Source organism: Cibotium barometz, chromosome 31 (assembly GCF_041138505.1).
Source record: "Cibotium barometz isolate CiBa-2024 chromosome 31, ASM4113850v1, whole genome shotgun sequence".
NCBI lineage: Eukaryota > Viridiplantae > Streptophyta > Polypodiopsida > Cyatheales > Cibotiaceae > Cibotium > Cibotium barometz.
The window spans coordinates 18,543,754-18,569,996 of record NC_141076.1 but is presented as its reverse complement, the minus strand read 5'-3'; the positions used below and the strand labels follow the sequence as shown (position 1 = coordinate 18,569,996).

The 26,243-nt window shown below is 40.5% G+C and overlaps 1 protein-coding gene and 1 pseudogene across 1 annotated transcript in view; one reads left to right on the top strand and one right to left on the bottom strand.

Annotated features, from left to right (window-relative positions):
• LOC147620572 (ruvB-like protein 1) overlaps positions 1 to 3,328 on the bottom strand; it is a 30,105-nt gene extending 26,777 nt beyond the window's left edge. Inside the window, exons 1-2 of the mRNA XM_086824811.1 lie at positions 3,118 to 3,328; positions 2,829 to 3,017 (exon numbers count right to left, since the gene is read on the bottom strand). Coding sequence (XP_086680937.1) covers positions 2,829 to 3,017; positions 3,118 to 3,198 — 270 coding nt within the window. The 5' untranslated portion in view covers positions 3,199 to 3,328. The remainder of the gene's footprint in view (positions 1 to 2,828; positions 3,018 to 3,117) is intronic.
• Positions 3,329 to 3,797: 469 nt separating this feature from the next.
• On the top strand, positions 3,798 to 4,875 carry LOC147620571 (uncharacterized; annotated as a pseudogene).
• The last annotated feature ends 21,368 nt before the right edge of the window (positions 4,876 to 26,243 follow it).

Sequence of the window (26,243 nt, the reverse complement as noted above, 5' to 3'; positions counted from 1 at the left end):
ACCTTTATGCGCAACCAATGCAAGAATAGTGCTTATGGTAGTTATACGTGAAGTAGGCGCAAAAGTCTCCTCATAGTCAATGACCTCTCGCTGGGCATACCCTTTGGCGACTAAACGAGCCTTATAGCGATCAATCGAGCCATCGGGCTAGCGTTTCAATTTATACACCCACTTTGTGCCTATGGCATGCTTGCCATCAGGCAAGTCACATAACTCCCATGCAGCATTCTTTTCAATGGAGGCCAACTCCGAACGCATGGCTATAACCCAATTATCACTCTCGAGTCTCCAATGCATCAAAATGAGAAAGTGGCTCCTCTCTACATGCGGTAGCAACAAGGGCTCTGTCACAACAAAATGAGATGTATGTCGAGAGGCAGCACGTGTATGACCTGGCACAAGTGTAGGCAGCTTGCTATCACGCAAGGTGTCAACGAGCCAACGGGGAACTCTCTGTGAGTCATGAATGGCTGCATACTCTTCAACCAATGCATCCTTGATCAAAGTGTGGCAAATCTGGAGCAATGAGGGAAATGTTAGGCTCCTAATTTTCAGCAACAACAGGAGGCTAATTTGGAGCCAAATTAGGCTCAACAAGTACAGCACCTGTTGTACCAAATAATGGCAACAATGTATCAAGGACATCCGGGGCATCAATTGATGGCTGTAACCTACATGAAAGCATGGGTTGAGATGCATATTCATCAAAGATGACATCTCTGGACACAATAATATTCCTAGTGGAAGGTACCTACGGCCTATATCCCTTGCTCTCATTGTTGTACCCCACAAAAATACATTTCAATGCCTTTGTTTCAAGAAAGTCCATGGCCAATCATACTTCCCCACTCAGGGATGGAAGCATGTCCAATCATACTTCCCCGCTTAGGAATGGAAGCATGTCCATTCATGGGTTCCTCCGGAATAAGAACTCATGTCTAATCATGAAGCCTGTCGTGCTAGGTCAAACAACATGTCCAAGTTATATTTATCTTCAAGATTATTCCATGTACGTGGTTAGGGTTTCTCACAAACACACGTGGGTGACACAAACCATTGAGAACTGTAGAGACAAGTGAACTGTCAAGTATCACCTTATCAATATTGATTAACAGCTCTCGCAAATCCTTAACACGGGGATCTAATCTAAAGAGGCAAGTATATCCCATGCACTTTTAGAAGAAGTACATGAATGGATATGAGGTATGACTTGCCGTTTACGCGAGAGAGCAATCAAGGCATGAGCCTGCGCATCTTTAGCATCCCATCTCATTCGTTCTTGTGTAGAAGGAACAGGTGCATGCGGTGCACTGCCACTAGAACCAAAATCACTCGCTCCCAGTGTATCCCCACAACGTGCTAGCTACAAATGCGGGACCCATGTGCTTCACATGGTTGATCACTTGTGGTGTGCAATTGAGGAATATAAACGACCGGACCCTGGCGTTGACACGGTCCCACATGTGTGCCTGTGCCTCGCGGTCCTTCCTCGTCGATAATAACTCCCCTTCCTCAGCTTCCGGCCGTGGCACCCCTATGATAATAAAATCAGCAAGATCATATGACTCCATCATGACCTTCCAGATGCCGTAATTGGACCCGTCCAACTGCCGATCCACTGGGAACGTGGGGAGAGTCGGAATCTTCACGTGCTTCTCAGCCATCTCTAATAAATCTGCCATCTCGGAGAGTAACCTGAAAGGGTGGGTGGGTGGGAAAAAATCTGAAAATCAGAAAATATGCAAGTGGCTGTCCAGCCCCTTTGCCCGCCTTCCTCTTGCACCTTCTCTTCCCGTTCAGCCTGAAACAGTCCACCGATCAGCAACCTGTTGCTCCCCCTCTTGCTCAGAAAAACGCCCAAGATCTCCTAGAGCCTAGGGCTCTGATACCATGTCAGAATATGCCGCGGAAATGACAACCAAACTTGGGTAGACAAGAGCAAGTAGACTGCATAAAATAATCAGCACAAGAAACACAGAGAGATAGGTGTGTAAACTCTTCTCTATACACAAGATCCCGAAAACTGAATGAGAAAGTGGTGGGGGCTGAGGGGCAATATATACGTCTCCATGTGAGCAGTCGGCCAGCTGCAAATGGTGCCCACGGCTGAGAAAAATGCCCACGACTGCTGAAAATAGCAGTCGGCCAGCTACAAATGCCTACGCCTGGTCAGAACAAGTCGGCCAGCAGCCCAGATGCACACGACTGAAGAAAGTCCAGTCGGCCAGCATTGGGGTGCTCCTGGCATCACCTGGCAGCCCTCCAGCCACTAGGAAAAAATGGGAAAAATAGGAAAAAAATACGGGGAGTGTGGAAAAATGATATACGGGCGGGCACACCCACAACAGAGGCCCTGGTGTATACAAATAGACAGGAGATGACTTCTAACATTGCTTGGTACATCCTATCACAGGCAGCGGAATTGTACAAGGAGGCCCGGTTATGGGTGTGTAGATGTCTGTACACACATGCACACACACGTATGTATGCATGTATATACACACATATACATATATGAACGTACACAGTAAGAATTGTGTGCACTTACACAGTAAGTGTGTGAGCCGGCCCCCAACAATGGCTGCCTGTTGGTCATGGACAGTGCAACCTTGTCTGCCCAACTCTACACCCGTCCCATGAGCAAGTGATATGCCTCTAAGTTCCTAAGTTGCTAAATGATTTTTTTTCTATACAGAGCACAGCTACCAAATAAACGTAGACTGCAACAAAACAAAGTTTCAGGGCAGTGTGAAGAACTGCAAAAAAGCCGGGAGTCCTACTACAAAGCCCAAAAGCTAATTCAAGCTAAAAGTTAATGATGTCCATACCTTGCTTCCAAGCTCCTGGGAGATGCCCAATGCCAGGGCAGTCTTGCCGGTGCCGGGGGCGCCGGCAAGCAGCAATGCACGGCCGGCCATCTTCTTCTGCCGGATCATGTCAACAACAAGTCCAGCTGCCTCTCTAGCCTGCTCTTGCCCAACAAAGCCAGAGCCGATACCCAAGGCTGTTCCATCCTCCTGACATCCAAAACAGCAAAGCTCAAACACAGACTTTTTTTTTTTTTTTTAAAGCAAGAAGCGTAGGTATGTTATGGAAAGCTCGAGCTTTGAAGAGTACCTTCAAGCCAAGACCCTTGATGTGGGTGTGAGAAGCCACACGCTGTTTTTTTGTGGTGGACTGCACCTCTTCTACCTTCATGCCTGCAAAGCCTAGAAAAAAACTCTTCGCTTGAATAGACAGGAAAAGAGCTCGTTTTGCTTCGCCCCGCTTCTCTCTCTCTCTCTCTCTCTCTCTCTCTCTCTCTCGTACGTAGTTCTCCTAGTAGTTAGTTATTACGTCCTCGCCCTAAAACAACCCTTTAAACCTATTTTTAAGTTTAAAATCAATGATAAAATGTAATATCCCTAGTTTAAAATCAAGCTTCATCTGGAGTAATCTAACTTCTAGTTCTAAGTCTTTCAAATAGTGAACACAATCTATATGGACCAAAGACATCATCCAAGGCATTCAAGAGTCATCGAGTCTTGAGACGACATTGATTACAACCACCACATTATCTCCAAGATCTAAAGGTTGGTCTTCTTTTCACGCATTATCTTTACTTGTGAATTCTATGACTACTTGCACAAGACATGAAATCGTTGGCATACTAAGCATGAAGCTTAATAATGTATTTATTCAAAGAACACTGCCTACATTATAGACTAAGGATAGAAAAAGATATGAGATTTATAGCAGTATCTTGAAAACTTCACAGCATTTCAAATCACATTATTGTTTATTGTTATGTACAGAATATGGCGCCACTTGGTCAACCTGAAAAAAGCAAAAAACAAAAAACCCTTGAGCAATCTCTTGGGCTTCATGGTCTAGTTACTAATGTAACAAGTGATCAACGTAATGCTGCCACTTCTAGTCAAGTTGTGGCTGCACAAGAAGCCACAAAAGAGAAAAAAAAGTATGAGCGGATTTTCTTGGAAAGTTGGAAAATTCTGCATACATGGGTTTTCCCTATTGATGGGCCTGATGGAAAAGAGAGGCTCAAATGCAGGTGGTGTACCTATGCACACAAAAGGAATCCTTATGCTCAACCTCAAGGTGCTACAACTAAACAAAGGAGTGCCTTAGATGAGCATAGTCTCTCTAAAGAGCATATACAGGCAAAGGCTATGTGGGAAGAACATGAGAGACGCTCAACACTTCCCATTGAGAAGCATATTGCGATTATGACAGATGATGAGAAGGACAGGATTGTCACGGTCATGCAAAGCATGTGGTATGTACTCAAAAGAAATTTACCTCTTGAAGAGTTTCCACACCAATGCAACTTTCAAAGATTTTTGCGCACACCTAATATGCCAATTACTAGTGATTGAGTACTCTGCGTACACTAGTAAAGATGCAGGAAAGGAATTTGCCAAGGCAATCAAACATGTATATTGGAATAAATTAAAGAAGGACATTGTTGAGAGTCCTTTTTACTCTATTCAAATCGATGAGAGTACTAATATTAGTACAAAACAATACATGATTGTTTACATCACGTACATGCAAAATTGTGGAAATGGCCCAATATGTATATGCTTTGTGGAACTCTTGCCAATCGAAAATGGTGATGCAGAGGCCTTAAGTAAAACTTTGCTTGACTTTTTGGCCAAAATGGAGTTGCCTTTGCACAAGATGATTGGTATTGCTACCGATGGTGCAAGTGTCATGACAAGCTCAGCAAATGGTGTGGTTGCAAGGTTGAAGCAAAATATTCCACATCTTTTGAGCTTTCATTGTGTTGCTCATAGGGAGTCACTTGCAGCTGGAGATGCATTTAAAAGTTACCATGAGATGATGATTGTACGATCTTCTGTGTTAGTACCATAAATTTATAACTTTTTCTTATATAGATAAATATGGATATGCTTTTAAATGTCAATAAGTATTATGCAATTGATAACTGATAACGATCTTAAAATAAAATCTTGTAAACACAATACAAAATGCTTTGTATCTATTTGTACATGACTCAAGCATCACGATGATCTTTTGATAGGAAAATTTTTTATTCATCTGTCATTAGACGGGCATTGTAGAAATTTGTTCTTCTTGAAAGAAGGGCAAAATTTTTAGGTGTCTGTCATATGAAAGATTTGGGTGCCCTTCAAATCCTATCGTTGGAGTGTGCGTGTGAGAGACTCATAGGGAAAGAGAGGTGGGACCGAGAGAAAGCTCATGTGTTGTGGAGAGAGAGGTTCAAATACTTTCATTTGAAAGTGTCTACAATTCTCAAGGCTTCCGGTAGGAAGCTCTGCTTTAGTTCACAAATAAAGAAAGCTTCACCTGCACCTTTTTCTCATCAACCAATCATGGTCTTTGTTGCAAATATTTGGAACAATTAGAGAGGCTCACTAAAAAAAGTAAGTTGAGGTGGTAGCCTATTAAGGTCGAAAGCTTTTTTGGTTGAAAGGTTTCTGCTCTATAGGACATATTTTGAGGAGCGAATGGTGAAGTGGGGCTTGGGTTGTGCTAGGGTTTTCCTTCTTCTTCTTCTTTTGTGGGGGGGTTTGTTGGGTGGTCGATTACAATCACAATTTTGCCAAAGATGAACTATTGGTGTCTAAGAGTCTATGATATCAAGGGTTACGAGGTAAAGCAAGGAGCTATTGGTTTCCCCTATTAGTTGTCGTACCACTTGTGGAAGGTAATTTTCTCCTTCCTTGCAATGGCATGCCACTTGAATTAAACTTGCCACTCCTTATAATCTACTTCAATTTATTATAGATAGAGTGATTCCCATTTGTGTATATATGTGACGTGATAATTGAGTAAGATGTGTAGGAAAGCCTTCATTAGGATTGAGCACTGGTAAATTGTATGCCCCGCCCTTGGAGTGTGATAAGAGTGTCCAAATTAGTGGGACCTACACATGCATCTACATAGGCAAATCCTTTGGAGATCTTTTGAACCTCCACTTCATCTTATCCATGTCCTTCACTCTTTTTCTAGTCTCATAGGGCATGTGACAGGATCAAGTGTACATTTTATTGTTAAGCATCCACCACCTTTGTGTGATGTTTCTCAAACTAATCAGGTGAGGTACTTTGTGTTTTTCAAACTAATCATGTGAGGTGCTTTGTGTGGTGTTTCTCAAACTAATCATGTGAGGTGCTTCGTGTGATGTTTTCTCAAACTAATTAGGTGAGGTGCTTTTAAACTAGATAAATAAGTTTAGGGTTGAATCTAACATCCAAACCCAAGTTGCTTCCTTTTCTATTTGCTAATCTCTTCAATTCCACCTCTGATTTAGCAAAAGTGTTAATCTCTATGTGTGTTTTTATGAATAACAAAGGTACAATCACATATCTTAAAAGATATACAACAAAAAGTATGGAGCTAACCTTCATGACGAGAATATGCACTCGATATTTTTTTAAAGTATCTAGCATGGCCTCAATCTTTTTTTACAATATCTAGGATGGCCCCAATCTTCTATGCATTTTTTACAAACTAAAATGCCTATTTCTTGTTCTTTACCGCAAGGTACTTGTAAAATCTTTCTCTGATAGGAAATATACTCATGTGTGCATACTTGAAAAGCTCACTTCCCTTTCAAAGATCCTAAATATGTGTGCTATAAGTCCAACTATTAGATAAAATTAGTTTTATCGCTGAGGTATATTACCTAGTCCTTTGTATGAGAAGTTTATATTATTCAAAGTAGATGTGCCAAAGACTACTCACGCTCGATATACATGGCCATAAGTGTTCACACTCACTTAAACTGTGGCTGCCGAGGCTCATAAGAGGCCTAATGCTATTACAATGACTACTCTCATAATATATCCATGAAGTACATCACTTAGGACTTCATCCTTACTTGCTACCACATGCTCTTGACGTAGGAATTGCCATAAATACTCTGTATCACACCATTAAGATGGATGTGCAAAGAGGAAAGGCTCTTTTTAAGTCACTAATTAAGGGATAACGAGTAAAAAAAGAAAAGAAAAACATTATTATGACTAAATAGACACATAAAAACATCTATAAAACTATATAGTAAAGACATCTATATGACTAAATTGACACATAAAAACATCTATAAGACTATATAGTAAAGACAATTAAAAATATCTATAATACAATGTTATTATAGACACTTAAAAATATCTATTAAACTATATAGCTATAATATCTTATTTTAAGGAATATGAGAAGAGTAAATATAGCTTATCTTAAGGAACGTAAAAAGAGTAAATATGGCTTATCTTTAAGAAGGAGCATTTGTAAGTGTTGAGGAAACTACATGTAATGGGAGGAAACAAAAATAATTAGATACATATATATATATATATATATATATATATATATATATATATATATATATATATATATATATAGATGTATGTATGTATGTATGTATGTATGTATATATATATATATATATATATCAATACATACATACATACATACATACATAAATACATATTTATATATATATATACATACATAGGTATATATATATATATATATGTATATATACATAGGTATATATAGGTATATATATACCTATATATATATACATACATATATATATACATACATACATACATATATATATATATATATATATATATATATATATATATATATATACCTATATATACCTATATATATATACATACATATATATATATATATATATATATATACATACATACATATATATATATATATATATATATACCTATATATATATACATACATATACATATATATATATATATACATACATATATACATATATACATATATACATATATATACATATACATACACATATACATATATATATATATACATATATATACATACATATATACATATATATATATATATATATATACATATACATATATATAAAGAAATTCATAGTTATTTATAGTGCCAACAAACTTGATAGCTACACTGGTATTATCTCACGAAAAATAATTGTGGCTTATTGTTCAAGTCAAGAGCTTGCCTTAGCCTTGCTAAATTATGTGGCATTGGGTCTTGCCTTAATTGTAACTTCTCGATGTGGTGTGCTAGATCATCCATCGTGTCCTCGCTCCTTTGTCACATCGGAATGCTACTATGCCAATAGAGTGAAGGATCATAGCTCTCTTTGCTTACATGGAGGCAAATAGAGATTTGTATTCACAATGGTTCTCTCTTATAAAAGGTGGGGGAAGAAGAAGAAGCTAATGCCAAAGGAAAACAAACCTATCTAGCATGCATCTATCAAGCAAGCAAAGTTCAATAGCATACATGCAAGCAAAGTTCAATAGAGAAGAAGTTACAAGTATTCTATTATAAGGGAATGAATGTCCATTACTTTACATCAAAATAACTTATATACAAGTGACATGTTTTTACACTAGGCCAGCCAAACTTAAAAAATGATCCAACATGTCTTAAGCAAGTATGTACATAAAACGGTACATACTTGTTCCTACTCTTAACCAAGTATATACAAAAAGCTTTGAGACTTTCCCTACTTGACATTAATCTCAAGGTAAGGCTGCTTTATATGTTCTAGCGTTGTCTTACGAGAGGTTGGGCGCTGAAGCCATGTTAACCTACAAAGTGGTTAGCATGCCCCACTTCCTAATGGTAAATCGCATCCTTGTATTACCCAAGTCAGTGGGTGGATGAAGCTGCTACCATGATGGAAAGGCGTGGATGGTCCATGATATGCCATGAAGTTGGCATTTGAGGTTAAGTGGTATTGTTCGGGACCAATCCTGAATCTAGGGCATGATGGTAATAAGATTTGGGTACCCCTGGGGGTAGGTAACTTATCGAGGGCGGCATGAAAGGTATAGCTAATGTAGAAGTTCTTCATGCGAGGCCTCCTTATGTTGTGGAAATGACTTGCACCCTTCAACATTAGGTGGTGTGGTAGAAGTGGTTTGCACCTTTTGATTGGTAGAATGAGCGACAGGACCACCATGGAATGATTTGCATGGGTAGATGATGGCACTTTTGGCGCAACATGATATTCCCGTCTCACATTGTGATGAATACATTGGCCAAGGTGATGATTGGGCTTCTTTGTCCCCGAATACTTTGGTCAAGGTGAGGTTAGGTGTTTAGAAATGAAGTCAAGGGCAATATGTGTGGAAGCTTTTAGAGGTACCTACAAAATCGAGGGTTTATAAGTAATGGATCATACCAGGGGGCCAACCATGGGCTACCATGGTCCCCCCCCATCCAAGGATGTACCTGGAGGGTTGGCACTGGTGACGTTAGTTAAAAGTGCATGTCTTTGTGTGTGCCATAAGATGGAAGATGTGGAAAAAAATGTGATTCTTGTAGTGAAATATATGAGTTACATGCATAGGTACCTAGAATGAAAGCTTTTAGAGGTACCTACAAATAGGCAATGGATCGCACCATGGGTAGTACCATGGGCTTCCATGGTCCCTCCCACTCAGGGATGTACTTGGAGGGTTGACAATTATGAGGTTAGTTGCAAGTGCATGTGTTTGAGAGTGCCGTGAGGTGTGAGATGCAAAAAAAATGTGATGCTTGTAGTGAAATATACGGGTGACGTAATGGGCGAAAGGTGTGCCCCTGTGTGTGTACTCCTTTAACTCAAAGATTTATCCAACTCAATTGATTTCTTCCACTCACTTTATTGCTTTCTTTGATATTTTTTTGGCATCCCTTCTTTTGGGATATCAATGAATGGAAATGGGCTTTTCCCATAGTTGCAATGGAGTTGGGTGGCCTATGTAGCTACATGGATTCGGCATTAGGCAAGCACTAGGGATAGAGGCAAGGTGGATTTGGCATTAGGTGAGCACTAGGGATAGAGGCAAAGTGGATAAAGATCTAGCATAAAATTATCTATATACATTAACAATAATTATCATTAAATAGAGGCAATGTGGATCAAGATCTAGCATGAAACTATCTATATACATTAACAATAATTATCATTAAATAGAGGCAATGTGGATCAAGATCTAGCATGAAACTATCTATATACATTAATAATAATTTTCACAAATAGATCCTAATGTCAAGTTTAGTGTCGAGTTTGGATGTAGCAATTACGAGTGTTAAAATATCATGTGTAAACATACATAACATATGTAAACAATCTTCTCATGGAAGTCATCATGTTAATCATCTAGTGTAAGAATGTAATGGAATGCAAGTCATATGTTTGGTTTATTAGTAGATATATGGTTAGGTCGGTCTCTTACCTTAGGTTAGTGAAGATACGTTTAGCTCCTCTCTCAAAGCACCTGGATGGTCCCTCTGCTAATTTGAGGAGGATCCAAGTCTTTCCTTTTCCATTGGTGCTTGGGCACCTCCTTAATAATGAGGATGATGAGCTAGAAGAATTAACATGTGGGCTACTATAGTAGCATGGATGGGATAGTAGTAGGGTCGTTAAGGACCTTGGTGTAGTAGAGGTCATTAAAGTTCTTCTCATTCGTAATTGTGTCCCCATGGTGAGTGGTGTGATGCCATTAATGTATGTGAAGTTAGAGGGGTCCATATGCAAGAGCTTGCACCAATACCACCTTCTTTTAATTGGCAATGCCTGGGTCAATGTATGGGCTGGGGTTGTCTTCAACTCCTCTGCATTTGCTTTATTGCCCAAATTGGCCTAAATTGTTAGAAGAGTGTGCCTCATTGGCTTGTTGAGATTCTTCTCTAAAAAGGTTGGTGCTCACACTTTTTTCCTTTTGAGGAATCTTTAAGGTCATCCTCTTCGATCTGTTGCGGTTTAGAAAAAGACATAAGCCTCCTATGCCTTCACACCGGTGCCAATTGAGATGTCATGGGGGTAAGCCATAGAGATAGTATGAATGGTGGCATCTTTGATGGGCGAGGGCTTGCTTGAGGTAAGTGTAGACTATGTGATATAGTCAAAGGATGCCATATGGGATGTATCGGTTGTTGGGCATGTGACAAAATTCGGCATTAGGTGGACTTCACTACTTGGTTATGAACGAGGGTCTTCATGGCTAGCATGGCTCAGTGAAGTAAATCTTCATGGATGGGGAAATTGAGGTCGCGGGTGATGATGTGAGGTCGAGGTAGTGATCTTCCTAATAAAGAGTAGAATTCATGTGAACAGGTGGCATCGTGTGGTGAGGTTGACACAAGTGGATGGGATTCAATAGAGTATAGAGTTGTGGTGTCTAAGAGGGATATGGCTTTGTCAAAGAAGGAAAGGGTGGCGGGTTGGTTATCACACTGTGTTGATGCGAGCTAAGATGGTGTGAAAGGTGGGGGTTGGCATAGGGTCTAATAAATAGATATTTAATCGAAGTAAGTAAAAGGGGGCTTCTATGCGATATGGCTTTGTCAAAGAAGGAAAGAGTGGTGGGTTGGTTATCAGTATCACACTGTTGATGCGGGCTAAGATGGTGTGAAAGGTGGGGGTTGGCATAGGGTCTAATAAATAGATATTAAATCGAAATAAGTAAAAGGGGGCTTCTATGTGATGAGGATTTTGGCATGTGCGATAAGGGCTTCTATGTGGTGGAGGAGTTCTTGGTAGGTTGCTTCTCAAGCGACCCATTGGTCATGTCTTGGTTATACACCTAATAGAAGTTGGAGTGGCCTTTGGTTGCCTTGTCGGTTGTTGCTAGGGTAGCATCACACTCCTTTGCAAATTCGTTAGCTACATGGATAGCTTGGGCTTCTTTAGTTTTGTTTGAGCTCATCTAGGAGTTGGTCATCTTGGGCTTTATTTTCCTAGGCTGTCTCATGATCTTGGACTTCTCTAATGCTCGGTATTATAGCCAAAGGGAATCCATGTCTTGCTTCAATGTGGGTGGCTTTGGTTGCCATACGAGCTCATTTTAAAGCCTAGCATTTTGCTCTTTTAAGCTTAGCTTCTAGTTTGGCATTCTTCTAATGTGTAACTTGAAGCAATTGTTGGGAGTGGTTAAGCTTTACGATGCTCTTCTTAAAGATACTCATCCCAACGCTTGAGCTCGTGTTGCGGGAGGATGTTACACTTGAGCAATTGTTGGGAGTGGTTAAGCTTTACGATGCTCTTCATGGAGAGACTCATCCTAGCACTTGAGCACATGTTGTTACCAGAGGATGTCACACTTGGATGTATGGCCGTCGATAAGCTAGCCCCCACCACTGGCAGTTTTCAAAGTGATAGGGGGAGCTAAAGTCATTATGGGCCAGTATCATGGGATGAGATGGTCCATGAGAGACTAATGTCTATGGCTTCCTTAACTGTTTTTGCGGAGGTGAGTATGGGATGGTCTTAAAGGCAAAAGGATGACCAAAGTGTGGATATGCTAGAGGAGGTTGGGATGAAGTAGGAGTGGGTGAAGAATTTGGAGGGTGGGGGAAGCTACTTATGGGTCACTTGATGACTCTCTTGATGGTGGGCAACTTGGCTTAGGCTCCAAGAGCCCCCCTCGAATGTGTGGATCATGTGTGAGGAAGTCATGCGACTCAAACATATCGCATGCAGCCGATAGGATCTTCCTCCTGAGTGTATTGGGGAATGGGGATTATAGCTTCTAGAGGCAACAGTTGTGGTTGGGATTGTGGTAGAGGTTTATGGGTGGTTGAAGGTTGTTCCCTTCGTAGGAAATGATGGGTTTTGGGATGTTTCTCGTTTGTGCCTCTTTGAGGGAGGTTGGACCATGGGTTGTCAAAGAGATGCTACATCATAAGATGGGAAAGGGTTGGGTGAGGCACAGGGGGTGGAAGCTATTTTTCAATAGCATGAAAAGGACCTTTATAAGCATGTGGACACAATATGTACCTTGCCCACATGAGATTTGGAGTTCATTTGGTAAAGGCTTCAAACTCAAAACTAAAAAGTTAAAGACTTCATAAAATACTACAAAATGTAACTCAATGATGGACTTTCAAAAATGAGTGAAAGAGGGTTAAATTGACCCTCCAAAATAATAAAAATGCTGTTTTTTGTAGAAAATTGACAAAAAACAACAAATGCTCATTTTGACTCTAGTAAAAATTAGTTGGGTTTTTCTCACAAGGTTTTTTAATAACTTTTTAAGAGCTAAAACTTAAAAAAATCCAAATTTTGAATGAACATAAAGTTACAAAGCTTTGAAATAGGGCTGTCAGGAAGGTCTCATAATGAAAAACTTATCTAAATTTAGAAGTGCAACTTTACTACATAGTGATAGTTATAATAGGAGATTGTGATTATGAGTGTCTAATAGAGAACATAAGAGATGAAAATAAATAACATCAATCAAATATTTACATTTAAAAAGAGGACCAGAGCGAAATTGTATTACAAAAAATAGCTTATTTGGTAGTTCCCAAAAGTGTCTTGCCATGCCGCTTCTTTAGTCACAATATGTAAAAGTGATGCATCCTCTTTTTATACAATATCTCTCTAAAATATTGATTAAAAGCTCAAGGGAAGTTGAAAAATTAGTATGCTAATCAAGATTGAATTGTGGAGATAATTTTTATAGGCAATTTTTGCATGAAATTAAAGAAGCTGTTTCTCTCTCATATGACGTCAGAATTCAACAAAGAAGAGTCGTTCTTAGAATTTTCAGGTATGGGGAATCTAAATCTAGCATTAGATCTTTCTAATTATGATTTAAAACTAATTTTCAAGTAAAAACAAAAATCACGCATAAGAAAATCAGCATCTCGTTTCTTCCTCTAGGGGTTTTTAGGGGCGAGAAATCAGATTTTGAGAGCAAAATTCTCTAATTATTCTTTTAAAACAAAATTTTAGAGCACATAAAAATGAAATTATTGAAAGAAAACCTAATTAAGAAAAGGGGTGTATTATTTTGGTGGCATTTTTTAGCGAGCACTTTTTTGGTGTTTAGGCGAGCGATTTCTATCTCTACACTTCTCTCCCTCTATTATCACACACATTGTGACTCATGGTGACAGTAGAGGAGAGGAGTAGATAGATACTAGAGCACTACACACATTGCAACTCGTTTACAACTATCAAATGTAACTCGTTTACAACTATCATTGCAACGCGTTTACAAAGTCACTATATTATGATCTTAAACTTCCATTATATTCCCTAGCAAACTTACAAGGCCATAATATTATGACATGACATTATCATTTGTACTTCTTCACACAAAGACACCATAGGAAAGCATTTTGTGCCTCAACTATCATCTTGACCTTTTCCATCTACCCTAACTTGCGAATGAAGGTGGCAACTTCAACTCTAAGAGGATCCTTCTTTGCCTCCTCAATGATGCCAAAAGTTGTCCATATCCTAATGGATGTTGTTGCTTTCACCTTTAGTATGTTCTTGTCTGCAAGGTCTACCTCTTGGCATGTTTTGAGCTTCTTGTAGAGCTCATGCACTTCAGACATTGTTGTCCATGCTTCTATAACGGCATCCGATCTAGGTTCCTTTCCTTTGAGGTGCATGAAAGATTGAAGAGCTTTACTTAAGATGGTTGCAAACGTAGTAGTATTAAAGGGATTGTTTGATGAAGCCACGACAAAGGATTTTACAAAGAGCCTATTGCAATATGAAGATATAAGGGGAGGGTGGTGTGGGATGTATCTAGAAGAAGAGTATTGGAACATGGCAATCTCTACTGTTTTTATAACTTTCAAAAGGAATAAAAAATACTTTTTTGAGCACTAGAATTCTCACTTTAAGCATAAGAATAACTACTTTAAGTATAATTGTTATTATTTTAATGTCTTGGTCAAACACTCTTTCTTTATTTCTCTCTCTCTCTCTCTCTCTCTCTCTCTCTCTCTCTCTCTCTCGTGTTGAGATCTCACACCACTTGCTCCCCTCTCTCAAAAAAAAATCCATGGAAGAAGCAAAAAACAATGCCATTGACATAATATGAGTGAACAACAATTATGTTTAAAACCAATATATTTATTTCATTACAAGTTAGTGAAATACATCAGTACGACGGATGCCACACGTGCCGGTTGAAGAAGGAAGGTGGTATGGAGTAGGGAGCTTTATCAAATGGTGCACGTGCATGTGGGAATAGTGGCCTCACAAGATTAGGCCGTGGTGCCCATGAGGGACCTGCAAAAGAACCTACGAGAGATGTATGTGGCATGACATGTCGATATTGGGGCTCCATTGGAACACTAGGTGGCCATGACGAGGCACTAGACTGTGTTGGGCTCATGGGTACTAGGAGGAGTGGAGGAGGATATGGTGTCCCCACGTCCATCTGCTGCTTCTGTCGAGCATACTCACTGACCTCACCACTGAAAAATTGATTACCCAAATCATCGTGCACAGAGGCAAGTGGTCGACATAAACTAAGGCACACCTCGTCTCTCTCCACACTAATGCAATGTCGTTGCAGTGTCCTGCATGCTCTAGCCATGGTCCCAGTACTAGCAAAGCAATCTAGGACTATATCCCTCAGATCAGTGAACATCTCGAGTAACCACCTACCATAGTACAAGCTCACAATTGGCATATGTACAAATGGATGACAATGTTTAAGACAATGACTACATAACGATTTCACTACTCGAATTGTGTTGTAATTACCTTGCGAAAGGCTCGATACGCTCAACAATATATTAGATGGGATTCCCGTTCACATCCAACTATGGCAAGATTTTATCCTGCATAGTTCCGGGTCCAAGAAGATATCATCGCACACCTCAAAACCTGAACAATTTACAGCTATCTTGCCTCCCCGCCTGTCATACTTTGGACAACTAGAGGTACTCTCACTCGGGTACGTGAAGATAGCGATGACCAAAACAAAGGCCTGTGTGCACACACTAGTAAGTACGTTAGGGAGGAAAATGATTTAGCTTCACTTTGATAAAAACCAGATAATCTTGCACTCACCTCTTCTTGGCCATCTTTTGACATGACATACAGATATCGCGGGACGCGCAAGAACAAAGTCCTTCACAATGTGAAGTTCCAAGTTCGTGCCTCCTGTACAACAATCCCTAGGTGCTCTGCACATAGAGTGCACACCTAGTTCCATTGGCCTGTAGGAACTTTGCAACAAGCACAAAAGCCAACTCCACAAGTACCTCCCTAAAAACATTCCATTGAGGAACCACAACATCCTTACAGAGACACAGATTTGAAGGAAAATCGGCCCACACCAAGCGCAGGCCTCCAAGGCTATTTAAGGCATCCATGTGGCCCCACCTCATCAGAGATCCCATGAATCGTTTACAATATTGCAAGATTCTTGGAACAACAAAGCATGTAAGGGGACTGCAAACACTATAATGACGATGAATGGAGAGAGTCACTAGCACGCCCGAGAGATCGTACCTATGTTTTTTGCTTTCCCAAAAATGCAAGATGGAGGTGATCAATTTTGGAGCTTAAAACTAAGTGCAGAGGGTCCACCACAACGGGATGGTGGTCTTCATTTAGACAATACCAACAAATACATGTTATTACTATTGATGAATAAATGAACTAAAGAATGTTCAAACGTATTAAGTTCACTTACTAGACCCCAAGAGGTCTGCCTCGTCATCTTTTAAACTCTCTGACCCCTGCCCTTTGCTCTCACCATGTGAAGGGGTCATGGGTAGCTCTGATATCCTTCTTAATAGTAGACAACATTTGATGATCCATCTTATCTAAAATTTGCTTAGATATTTTCATGAATATTTTGACTATAATCATTGTGCATACCAATTTAATGGTTTGAGATAGTTATGCCCATATAATGTCTCAAATGGATCATCCCAATGCTACAATGATATGATGCATTATAGGTTCATCTAGATGCAAGTAACTCATCCATCTTTGGGGTTTTATGCTATGATATGATTGAAAAATATATTCAATCACTTGATTTACTCTTTTAGTCTGGCCGTCCATCTCTGGATGATAAGTAGTAATTAGGTCCAAAGATGTACTTGCTCTACTGCTTCAAAAAGCATTGTCTAGAATCTTATCATCTCCAACCCTCTTGGGTACGAAGACTCTAGCAATATCAAAAGTAGTATATGTCTTCTTCATCACTGGAATCAATCCAAAATAAAATCGTATCCCTCTTAGACTGATGTGATGAAGTCCATGCTTATGCATTTCCATTTCATCACTTCCCTAGCATTTTAACCCTATCAGAATCTTTTGGTATGACAAACACTATTTAACATAATGCAATACATCTCTTGTAGGCCCAGAATATTAGAAATTCTTCTTAATAGACATATATGTCTTTATATATCCAATATTCCCTGCTATAGGGCTATCATGAGCTTCTTTTTATATTATCCTCCTCATTTCATCGTTATTTGGAACACATAGCCAGTTGTTAAAGTTAAAAAAACCACCCTCTATCTTGTACTCTTGTACTTTATTAATCTCTTGAAGACTTTTTATTTGCTCTGCAAGAGTAAGGTGATCATAGGCTTGAAGAAGTTATATCATAAGAGATCATGTCTCTAACTTTTACTAACTAGGGATTTGTAAGCAAGGATACTTCTCTACTGAGTGCATCAGTAATAACTACATTCTCCTTTCCTGGCCTATACTTAATTTCAAATCAAATTCTTGTAGTGTTTGCATCCACCTTCTCTATTTGCATATTCAATTACATTCTCCTTTCCTGGCCTATACTTAATTTCAAATCAAATTCTTGTAGAGTTTGTCTCCACCTTCTCTATTGCATATTCAACTCATCTTAGGTTAATATCCATTTTATACTTTTATAATATGTGACCAGAGTAAACCTATGTCTAGAAGATCGTGTCTCCATAAACTTATGTCCTAGAAGATAGTGTCTCCATAACCTCAAGACATATACTACTACACGCAGCTCCAAGTCATGGGCGGTATAAATCCTCTCATGCACTCTGAGCTTGTGGGATTCATAAGCCACATAACATACTTCTTGCATAATAACTCCATCAATTACAAATCCACTAGCACCAACAATGACATCAAAGTGTTTGCCAAACTCTAGTAGCTTTAGGATAGGGTTTGTTACCATGCAAACTTTTAATTTATCAAAAGCACTTTGGCACACGGGGGTCCACTAAAATGTAATGTCCTTCTTCGATAGTGTCATCAAAGGAGAGGCTATTCTTACATACATGGGTATGAAGATCCAATACCATCACGTTAATAGCTATAAGAATCCTATGACTTCCTTCAATATCTTAGGATTGGGCTAATCTATGCTTGACCTCACTTGCACATATCCCTAACCCTATGCTAGAGCCAATCAGAGAAACCTCAGAGTGCACCAAAAGGCCTTAAACAAACCCATAACCATTCTCAAGTGGGCCAAAAAGTATCAGTTTTGGAATCTCCGCCCACTAGAACTAATCAAACTAGACCCCACATAGCCAAATGCAGTGAAGGTGAAAGTTAACCTTCTATGGGTCATCATAGTCACCACATAACATTTTCTCTGAGGTGATTGGTGATGAATTTATTTTATCCCCTTTAGAGGCACCACCTCTTAGGGAAGGATTGGTGCTCATCCCTTACACATTGTGGCAAGTCCAAGATCACCCTTCAAGCCATGACAGTGGCTAAGAAAGGTGATAGGGATCCCATGAGCTTTAAGCAAGCCAAGTTTTACAAAGCCACCAACAACTGATGCAAGCTCAAAAAAGTGGACCCCTATATTTGGGTTCCAAGATCAAAGAAAACCATACCTTGGGCCTTTGCAAAACATAATCTCAAATGTTAAATCGAAGTGGTATGGAGACCCAAGTCCATGCCTGTGATGCCACCCCTAAAGTTTAAGTGGGAGTGAGAGTAGTGACAACATCCCCTACTTGCATCTCCTACTTGTGTGTGCCGAACCCACCCAACAAAGAAGTTAGAAAAAAATGTGGACATTTCATTAAGTCCATGCATGGAGATTGCAACCCCATCACAAATCAAATTTGAGATCCATCTTGGGTGCTAAGTGATCCACATAGATATATACTTACTCCCTTGACACCCTTAGATGCTTCTTAGATCCAAAGGGATCACCACGGTCCCATAACACCCATGCCACAACATTAACTCGTTGGAATGCCAAAGTTTAGACAAGCGCACCAGCAAAGCCTCGATGTGACGGTGGCGTCCAAGCTCTCATCTCGTGGATGGGCTCCACCTTTGCTCACTAAGCGCACAAGGTAAGCCATAAACCATGAACCCACATTGTACATATGTAATGTAATACCCCACTCAAGTGTACAATCACATCTACTAAGAGAATGATTAAAAACCTAAAAACCCAAACAAAACTATAAATGATAAAGAACTAAAAACACGCACATACACACCCCTACACTCATGTTCACAATACATGCTCATACATGTACACATCACATATACACACCCATGCCTATATAGGCACACTCTCTACACACACACACACACGTGTGTATGAAATATAATCACCCATACGTGCACCCATGCTTCCATGCACCTCTCCACTCACCAAGTACCCATATGTGCACTCATGCACATGCAAAATCACTGCACACCTTGCACACGTGCACACCCCATGAATGTGCACACTCCGTATTTACATGTACACTCGCACACATGCAAAATCATTACACACCTTACACATGAGCACACCCCACGCACATGCACACTCACACTCTATATTTACATGTGCACTCACACACATGCAAAATCACTACACACCTTGCACATGTGTGCACTCACACACATGCAAAATCACTGCACACCTTGCACATGTGCACACCCCATGCACATGCACACTCCTTTAAAAAATAAAACCTTTGCGTGTGCATACCTCCTAAAATTGCACAACACATCCATACACTTGTGTACGCACACATGTACGCCCGTACATGCATGCATGATTTCTCAAAAACCCCCTCCCCCCATTATGGCTTGCACCACCCATTGTAAGATTGCTCAAATATCAAGCCATGCTTAACTTGTGTACGCACACATCCATACACTTATGTACGCACACATCCATACACTTATGTACGCACATATGTGTACGCCCGTACATGCATGCATGATTTCTCAAAACCACCCTCGCCCCATTAAGGCTTGCACCACCCTTTTGTAAGATTGCTCACATATCAAGCCATGCTTAACTTATCGTGGGGATTCATGAGCTCATATCTCTTAAAGACTCCAAGCTCCACTAGTTGGTGATAGCTTCTTCCCCTCCAAATCCCACTCCTTGTTGTCACCGTAAGAAGCTTTGCATATACCTCTAGACACCTCCAAGGGCTCTCACTTCTCTCACTCTTGCTCACTTTTACACAATGAACAAGAGCTGTATGCACCAAGAATCATGTACACTACTCAACTCTCTCTCTCGTACAAGACTAGAACACAAGAAAGGAAAAGGGGATTCTCCCCTTGATTATGAGAAAAAGTTACTTATATACATTTGGCCCTTATTCACACTTGGGCACCCAAAAACTTATAGTGATGTTGGTCCATTAGCTAGCTTTTCTCATAATACAACATTTCATAGTGTCGTTCATGACACTTAAGCCATCTCTCACATGTAGAGAAGAGACGTTTAATTGACCCAAAACGGGGTTAACATCCCCCTACATACTTGAAGATTTCATCCTCAGAATCATTATTTTTTAAAGGCATCTGATAAGGTAGGTTTTATCTCTAGATCTTCTAGTTTGTAGTTTTCATAGGGTGCACCGAGAAGGGCATCTAGAATCCTATGTCAATCATCCTTTAAAGGTTGTATGCATGTAGGAGTGCATGCATAGGGTGCACCTTAGGTAATAGAAGGGCATCTAGAATCCTGTGTCGATCATGTCTTCAAAGGTTGTATGTATGTAGGAAGGCATACATCAGAGTTTTTGGTAGTAGAACATGACGTCTTCTTATGGGCATTTGTTAAGATCAAACTTTAATCGTTCCCTATTGAATGTGTACACATAATCATCATGTTGATCAATCAAGATAATGAGAAACTTGAAAAACTTGATTGTGGGCTACCATTGCTAGATCTGGAATATTTCACCAAGCTTTTACTCTTATCATGGTTAGCGTGCACTAGCATTGCTAGTTTAAGGTAGTAAAGTTATTATGGTTGAAGATGGGAAAATTGAAGCAAAAATGGGAGTCCCTTTCTTTGTGAGCTCTACATTTTGCTTCAGTTAAACTTCTTTATGGTAGAAAAATTATTATGCTTGAAGATTGGAAAATTGAAGTAATAATGGGAGTCCCTTTCTTTATGAGCTATGGATTCTACTACTTAAGTTAACCTTCTTCTTATTGGCATATACAGTGGGTTCATTCTAAGGACCCATGGTGATCTTCTATAGATATCTACCAATTCTAATACCTATATCCGTGCTAGCTAGATGTTTAATACCTCCAATAAGGGTGATCTCCATGCTGGCTAGATGTCATAATAATATGTAGTGTAAGTGCCATCAGCATTTGGTTGTATCTCTTGATATCCTCCTCTTTATTATGCAATGTACTTGATTTACCATCTCTTGTAGCAGTAATTGATCATGTAGACCATAATTATAGTTTCTAATAGATTTGCTAAGTTTGGATTTACAAGCTAGCCACTACCATTGGCATTAATTCCTACATATCTGGCCTTGGAGCTCTAACAGGGTAAGGTAATCACGGTTTCATGTTTGTGATTACATTAACTTTAGGCAAGATTGGCATGGTTCGATCAATGGTGTGACAGACTTGCTAAGTTTGGATTTGAAAAGATGCAGGGGGGAAGAGAGCTTGAGCTCTTGCAAGCACACATACACACTCACAAAACCCAAATAGAGAACACACAAGGTGAGAGGCTGAAATCTTCTTCTTCTCTACTCAACACTCAACACACCATATACAAGATAAGAGTACACATAATATGAAAGGTACTCAACCAATACATACACGGGTTCTCTATAGTGTGAACCCGACTAAATGAGCTGGCGTCACACAGCCTGTCATCCCACTGGCCGCATATCTCCCATGATCTCACCAACCATGCCAGTGGTGTAAGTGTGGGGCCTATCCCCTAGGCGGGTCATCAGTGTCCACCGCCTCACTAGACGAGCTCGATATCTCAACACTCCCCCTCGAGCTCAACTCCATCTCATGTACACCAAGCGAAGCCTTGAATCTACGGAGCTTCTCTGTACCCAATGCTTTGGTGAAGATGTCAGCTACCTGATCCTCTGTGCTGACATAAACAAGGTCAAGGTCTCCTGCCAAGACCTTCTCTCTGACAAAGTGGTAGTGGACCTCTATATGCTTCGTACGAGCATGAAATACTGGGTTCCTGGCCAACTGTATACTGCTAATGTTGTCACAGAAAATGACAACTTGTCTATCCACTGATAGACCCAAATCTCCAAGTAGCTTCCTCAACCAAGCTACCTCACATGCTGCCATAGCAGCTCCTTTGTACTCGGCCTCTATACTCGATAGAGCAACTGTAGGCTGCTTCTTGCTGCTCCAAGTCACAGCAGCACTCCCCAAAGAAAACATGAATCCACTGGTAGATCTTCTATCTGAGATACTACCAGCCCAATCAGCATCTGTGTACCCATGTACACATATCTTTGTACCGGTCTCATAGAATAGTCCACAATGCAAAGTAGACCTCACATACCTCAGTATGCGTCTCACTGCATCCAAATGCGGTTTCCGTGGAACCTGCATAAACTGACTCACCAACCCAACAGCATAGCTCAAATCTGGTCTGGTGATCGTCATGTAGATCAAACTTCCTACTATGCGCCTATACATAGTAGGATCCTCCAAGATCTCTCCTGAATCTGCACTCAACTTGCCATTCTGATCCAATGGCACAGAAATAGGCTTACAGCCTGTCATACTATACTTGGACAACATGTCCAAGCCATACTGTCTCTGCAGTAATCCAATACCATGTGGTGACCTAATCACCTCAATGCCCAAGAAATATCTGAGCTCCCCCAGATCCTTCATCTCAAACTTTTGTCTTAGCAAGATCTTTACATCAAAGATCTCTGCATCATGGTCCCCCGTAATGATCAAGTCATCTACATAGATGACAACAAGCACAACCCCTCTATCACCATGTCTCACATACAGCGAGAAATCTGCATTGGCTACATGAAAGCCAATAGTGACAAGATATTTAGAAATCTTGTCAGCCATGCTCTTGGTGCTTACTTTAAGCCATACAAGGCTTTCTTTAACCTGCAAACATGCTCGAGGTGACTCACATCCTCATAACCAGGTGGCTGCAACATATACACCTCTTCTTGCAAATCCCCATGCAAGAATGCATTCTTTACATCCATCTGATGTAAAGACCATTGCTTTGACGGAGCCACTGCTATCACAACTCTCACTGTTGCCATCTTGGCAACTGGGCTGAAAGTTTCCTCATAATCAATGCCATATGTCTACTCATATCCTTTGGCTACTAATCTAGCCTTGTACCTATTTATGCTTCCATCACTGTTATGTTTTACTTTGTACACCCACTTGCATCCAATGGCTTTCTTGCCTTCAGGCAATTGCACTAAATCCCAAGTCTCATTTCCATATAGTGCATCCATCTCCTCTTCCATAGCTTTCTCCCAACACACATTTCCAATAGCCTCATCAATGCATGTGGGCTCAACAACCTGCACAACCTTTGCCATATATGCATAGTGATGTGCCACATAACCATCATAGGTAAATCTCTGCACAGGATTTTTCACTCTCCCAGATCTTCGTAGCTTTTCGTTCATGGCTTCCATAGCCTTCTTTACACCAGGTGTTCTCATAGCTGGGATCCCAAGCTCCTCATCAAGGCTCATATCTAAGCCACTAGACTCTCCATCAACATGAGAATGCCCTGCAGAAATGTCAGGCATACCAAGGGGCTCAACCACTTTCTCTTTTCCTTTACGAGATGTACTAATCACATTTGCAGGACTGGTATTATGACGCAGCCTGCCACCCCAATAGACCCACTAGACCCACTAGATGAGGACTCTCCTGGTCCACTCAAAGACTGTGATTGCTGACCTGCATTCTGTGCAACCACACTTCCACTCACATCAGCCCCAACAGCTTCTTTTTCAGCAGCATACCAGCTGCTCATCTCATCAAAGACAACATCCCTGCTTACCCTCAACTCACGTGTAGCAGGGTTATAACACCTGTATCCCTTTTGCTCAAGGGAATATCCAATAAACACACATTTTTCAGCTTTCGGATCCAGCTTAGTTCTCAGCTCATCTAGCACATGCACATATGCAATGCATCCAAAGACTTTCAGATGAGACAAATCTGGTTTTCTGCCAGTAAACCTCTCCTCTGGAGTTACATCATATATGGCTGTAGTTGGAGTCCTGTTCATGATGTATACTGCTGTAGAAACGACCTCAGCCCAATAGCTATGCGGCATATTCTTCTCTTCCATCAATGCTCGCGCAATCTCAGCAATGTGCCTGTTTTTCCGCTCAGCAACTCCATTTTGCTGCGGAGTGTATCTGCATGAATACCATTCTTCTTCAAAAAATCAGAGAACTCATTGGAGAAGTACTCTCCCCCTCATGTTCACCTTATATGTAGTCCCAATAGCCCTTTCCCATCAGGAAATTCGTCAACCTGAACCTCCAAGCATGGAAGTTATTCTTATCTTACTTCTTAGCCACAATCTGAGTTATCCCATCATTTGACATCTTGCCAAACACACAATTTTACCAGAAACTGCACTCTGGTTTTTCTGCACAAACTGATGTATTTTCTGCACAGCGGTACTGTAGTACTCTCAAACGTCACAACCAGTGACTTCAATGTGCATACATATACCCAATGGCAACTGTAGACCTCTTTGCAGCACCCACAGTGTCTGCACAGTCAATCTGTCTTCCTGTAGTTCTTAAAACAGAGTTCTGCAGAGAATCGATGACTTACTCGTAGTGCTCGAAATCGCTTGCTTTTTGAAAAACGGAGATTCAGACGCGCCCGAAACGCGTTTTCGGCCCAGAAATTTCGTCCGATAGGACAGTATAGTTGCCCTATAGCTTTACTCCCGCGAAAAAAGCTCCTCAATCAGAGATCGTTGCTAGTGCCTCCCGTAGAGCTCCCGACAAGGGTGTAGTCACCAACACAAATAGGAAAGAGTAGTTGCAGCTCTTACCCTCGTACCGCTTCCTGTGGTTCTCTTGCTTGCAGCTCAGCCCTTAGCACGAACCAGGCTCTGATACCATGAAAAGATGCAGGGGGGAAGAGAGCTTGAGCTCTTGCAAGCACACACACACACTCACAAAACCCAAATAGAGAACACACAAGGTGAGAGGCTGAAATCTTCTTCTTCTCTACTCAACACTCAACACACCATATACAAGATAAGAGTACACATAATATGAAAGGTACTCAACCAATATATACACGGGTTCTCTATAGTGTGAACCCGACTAAATGAGCTGGCGCTATAACTATGCCAGTCTGTAGAATGAGAATGGCTGTCACACAGCCTGTCATCCCACTGGCCGCATATCTCCCATGATCTCACCAACCATGCCAGTGGTGTAAGTGTGGGGCCTATCCCCCAGGCGGGTCATCAGTGTCCACCGCCTCACTAGACGAGCTTGATATCTCAACAGGATTTACAAGCTAGGCACTGTCATTGGCATTAGTTCGTGCCATGTCTGGCCTTGGAGCTCTAACAGGGTAATATAATCACAGTTGTGTGTTTGTGGTTGCATAAGATTTTAGCAAGATTGGCATAGTCAGATCAATGGTGTGATTTTTGGTAATGCTTTCATCATGAGCTTGAGTTGTAGAGCAGCAAGTTATTGGTTCTGATCAATTCATATTCATTGGCAGAAATATCTAGGATGACATCTGTACTATTAGAGACAGTTCTTGGTTCTTCAGGAGGAGCTTCTTATTAAGAAGCTTCTAATAGTGTAAATGTTAAGGAGATTAGATGTGCAATAATAATTTCATATAACGTAAGAATACCATAGGGATGATACATTGTACTATTGTACATTAAAAGATGGTGGTTGGGTATCCCATGCTTCAAACCATCCATCTTCTTACATCCATTCTATACTCCTTTTATTTTTGGGAGCGGAGCTATGGAGGGTTTCATTAAGTCCAAAAGCTCTTCCCCTTCTTGAAAGTTAGTAGAATGTGATAAGACTCAACACCATGATTTGAAATTTAGCACTATTAGACGGAGGGAGTAGTGATAGATAGCCTCTGGATCCCTCAACTTATCGGATAGGTCATTGGTCTCTATGGGAGTTATGGGTTGAGTTGTTTTTAAAAGGCTTTGGCAGAGCTATATTGAGAGAGC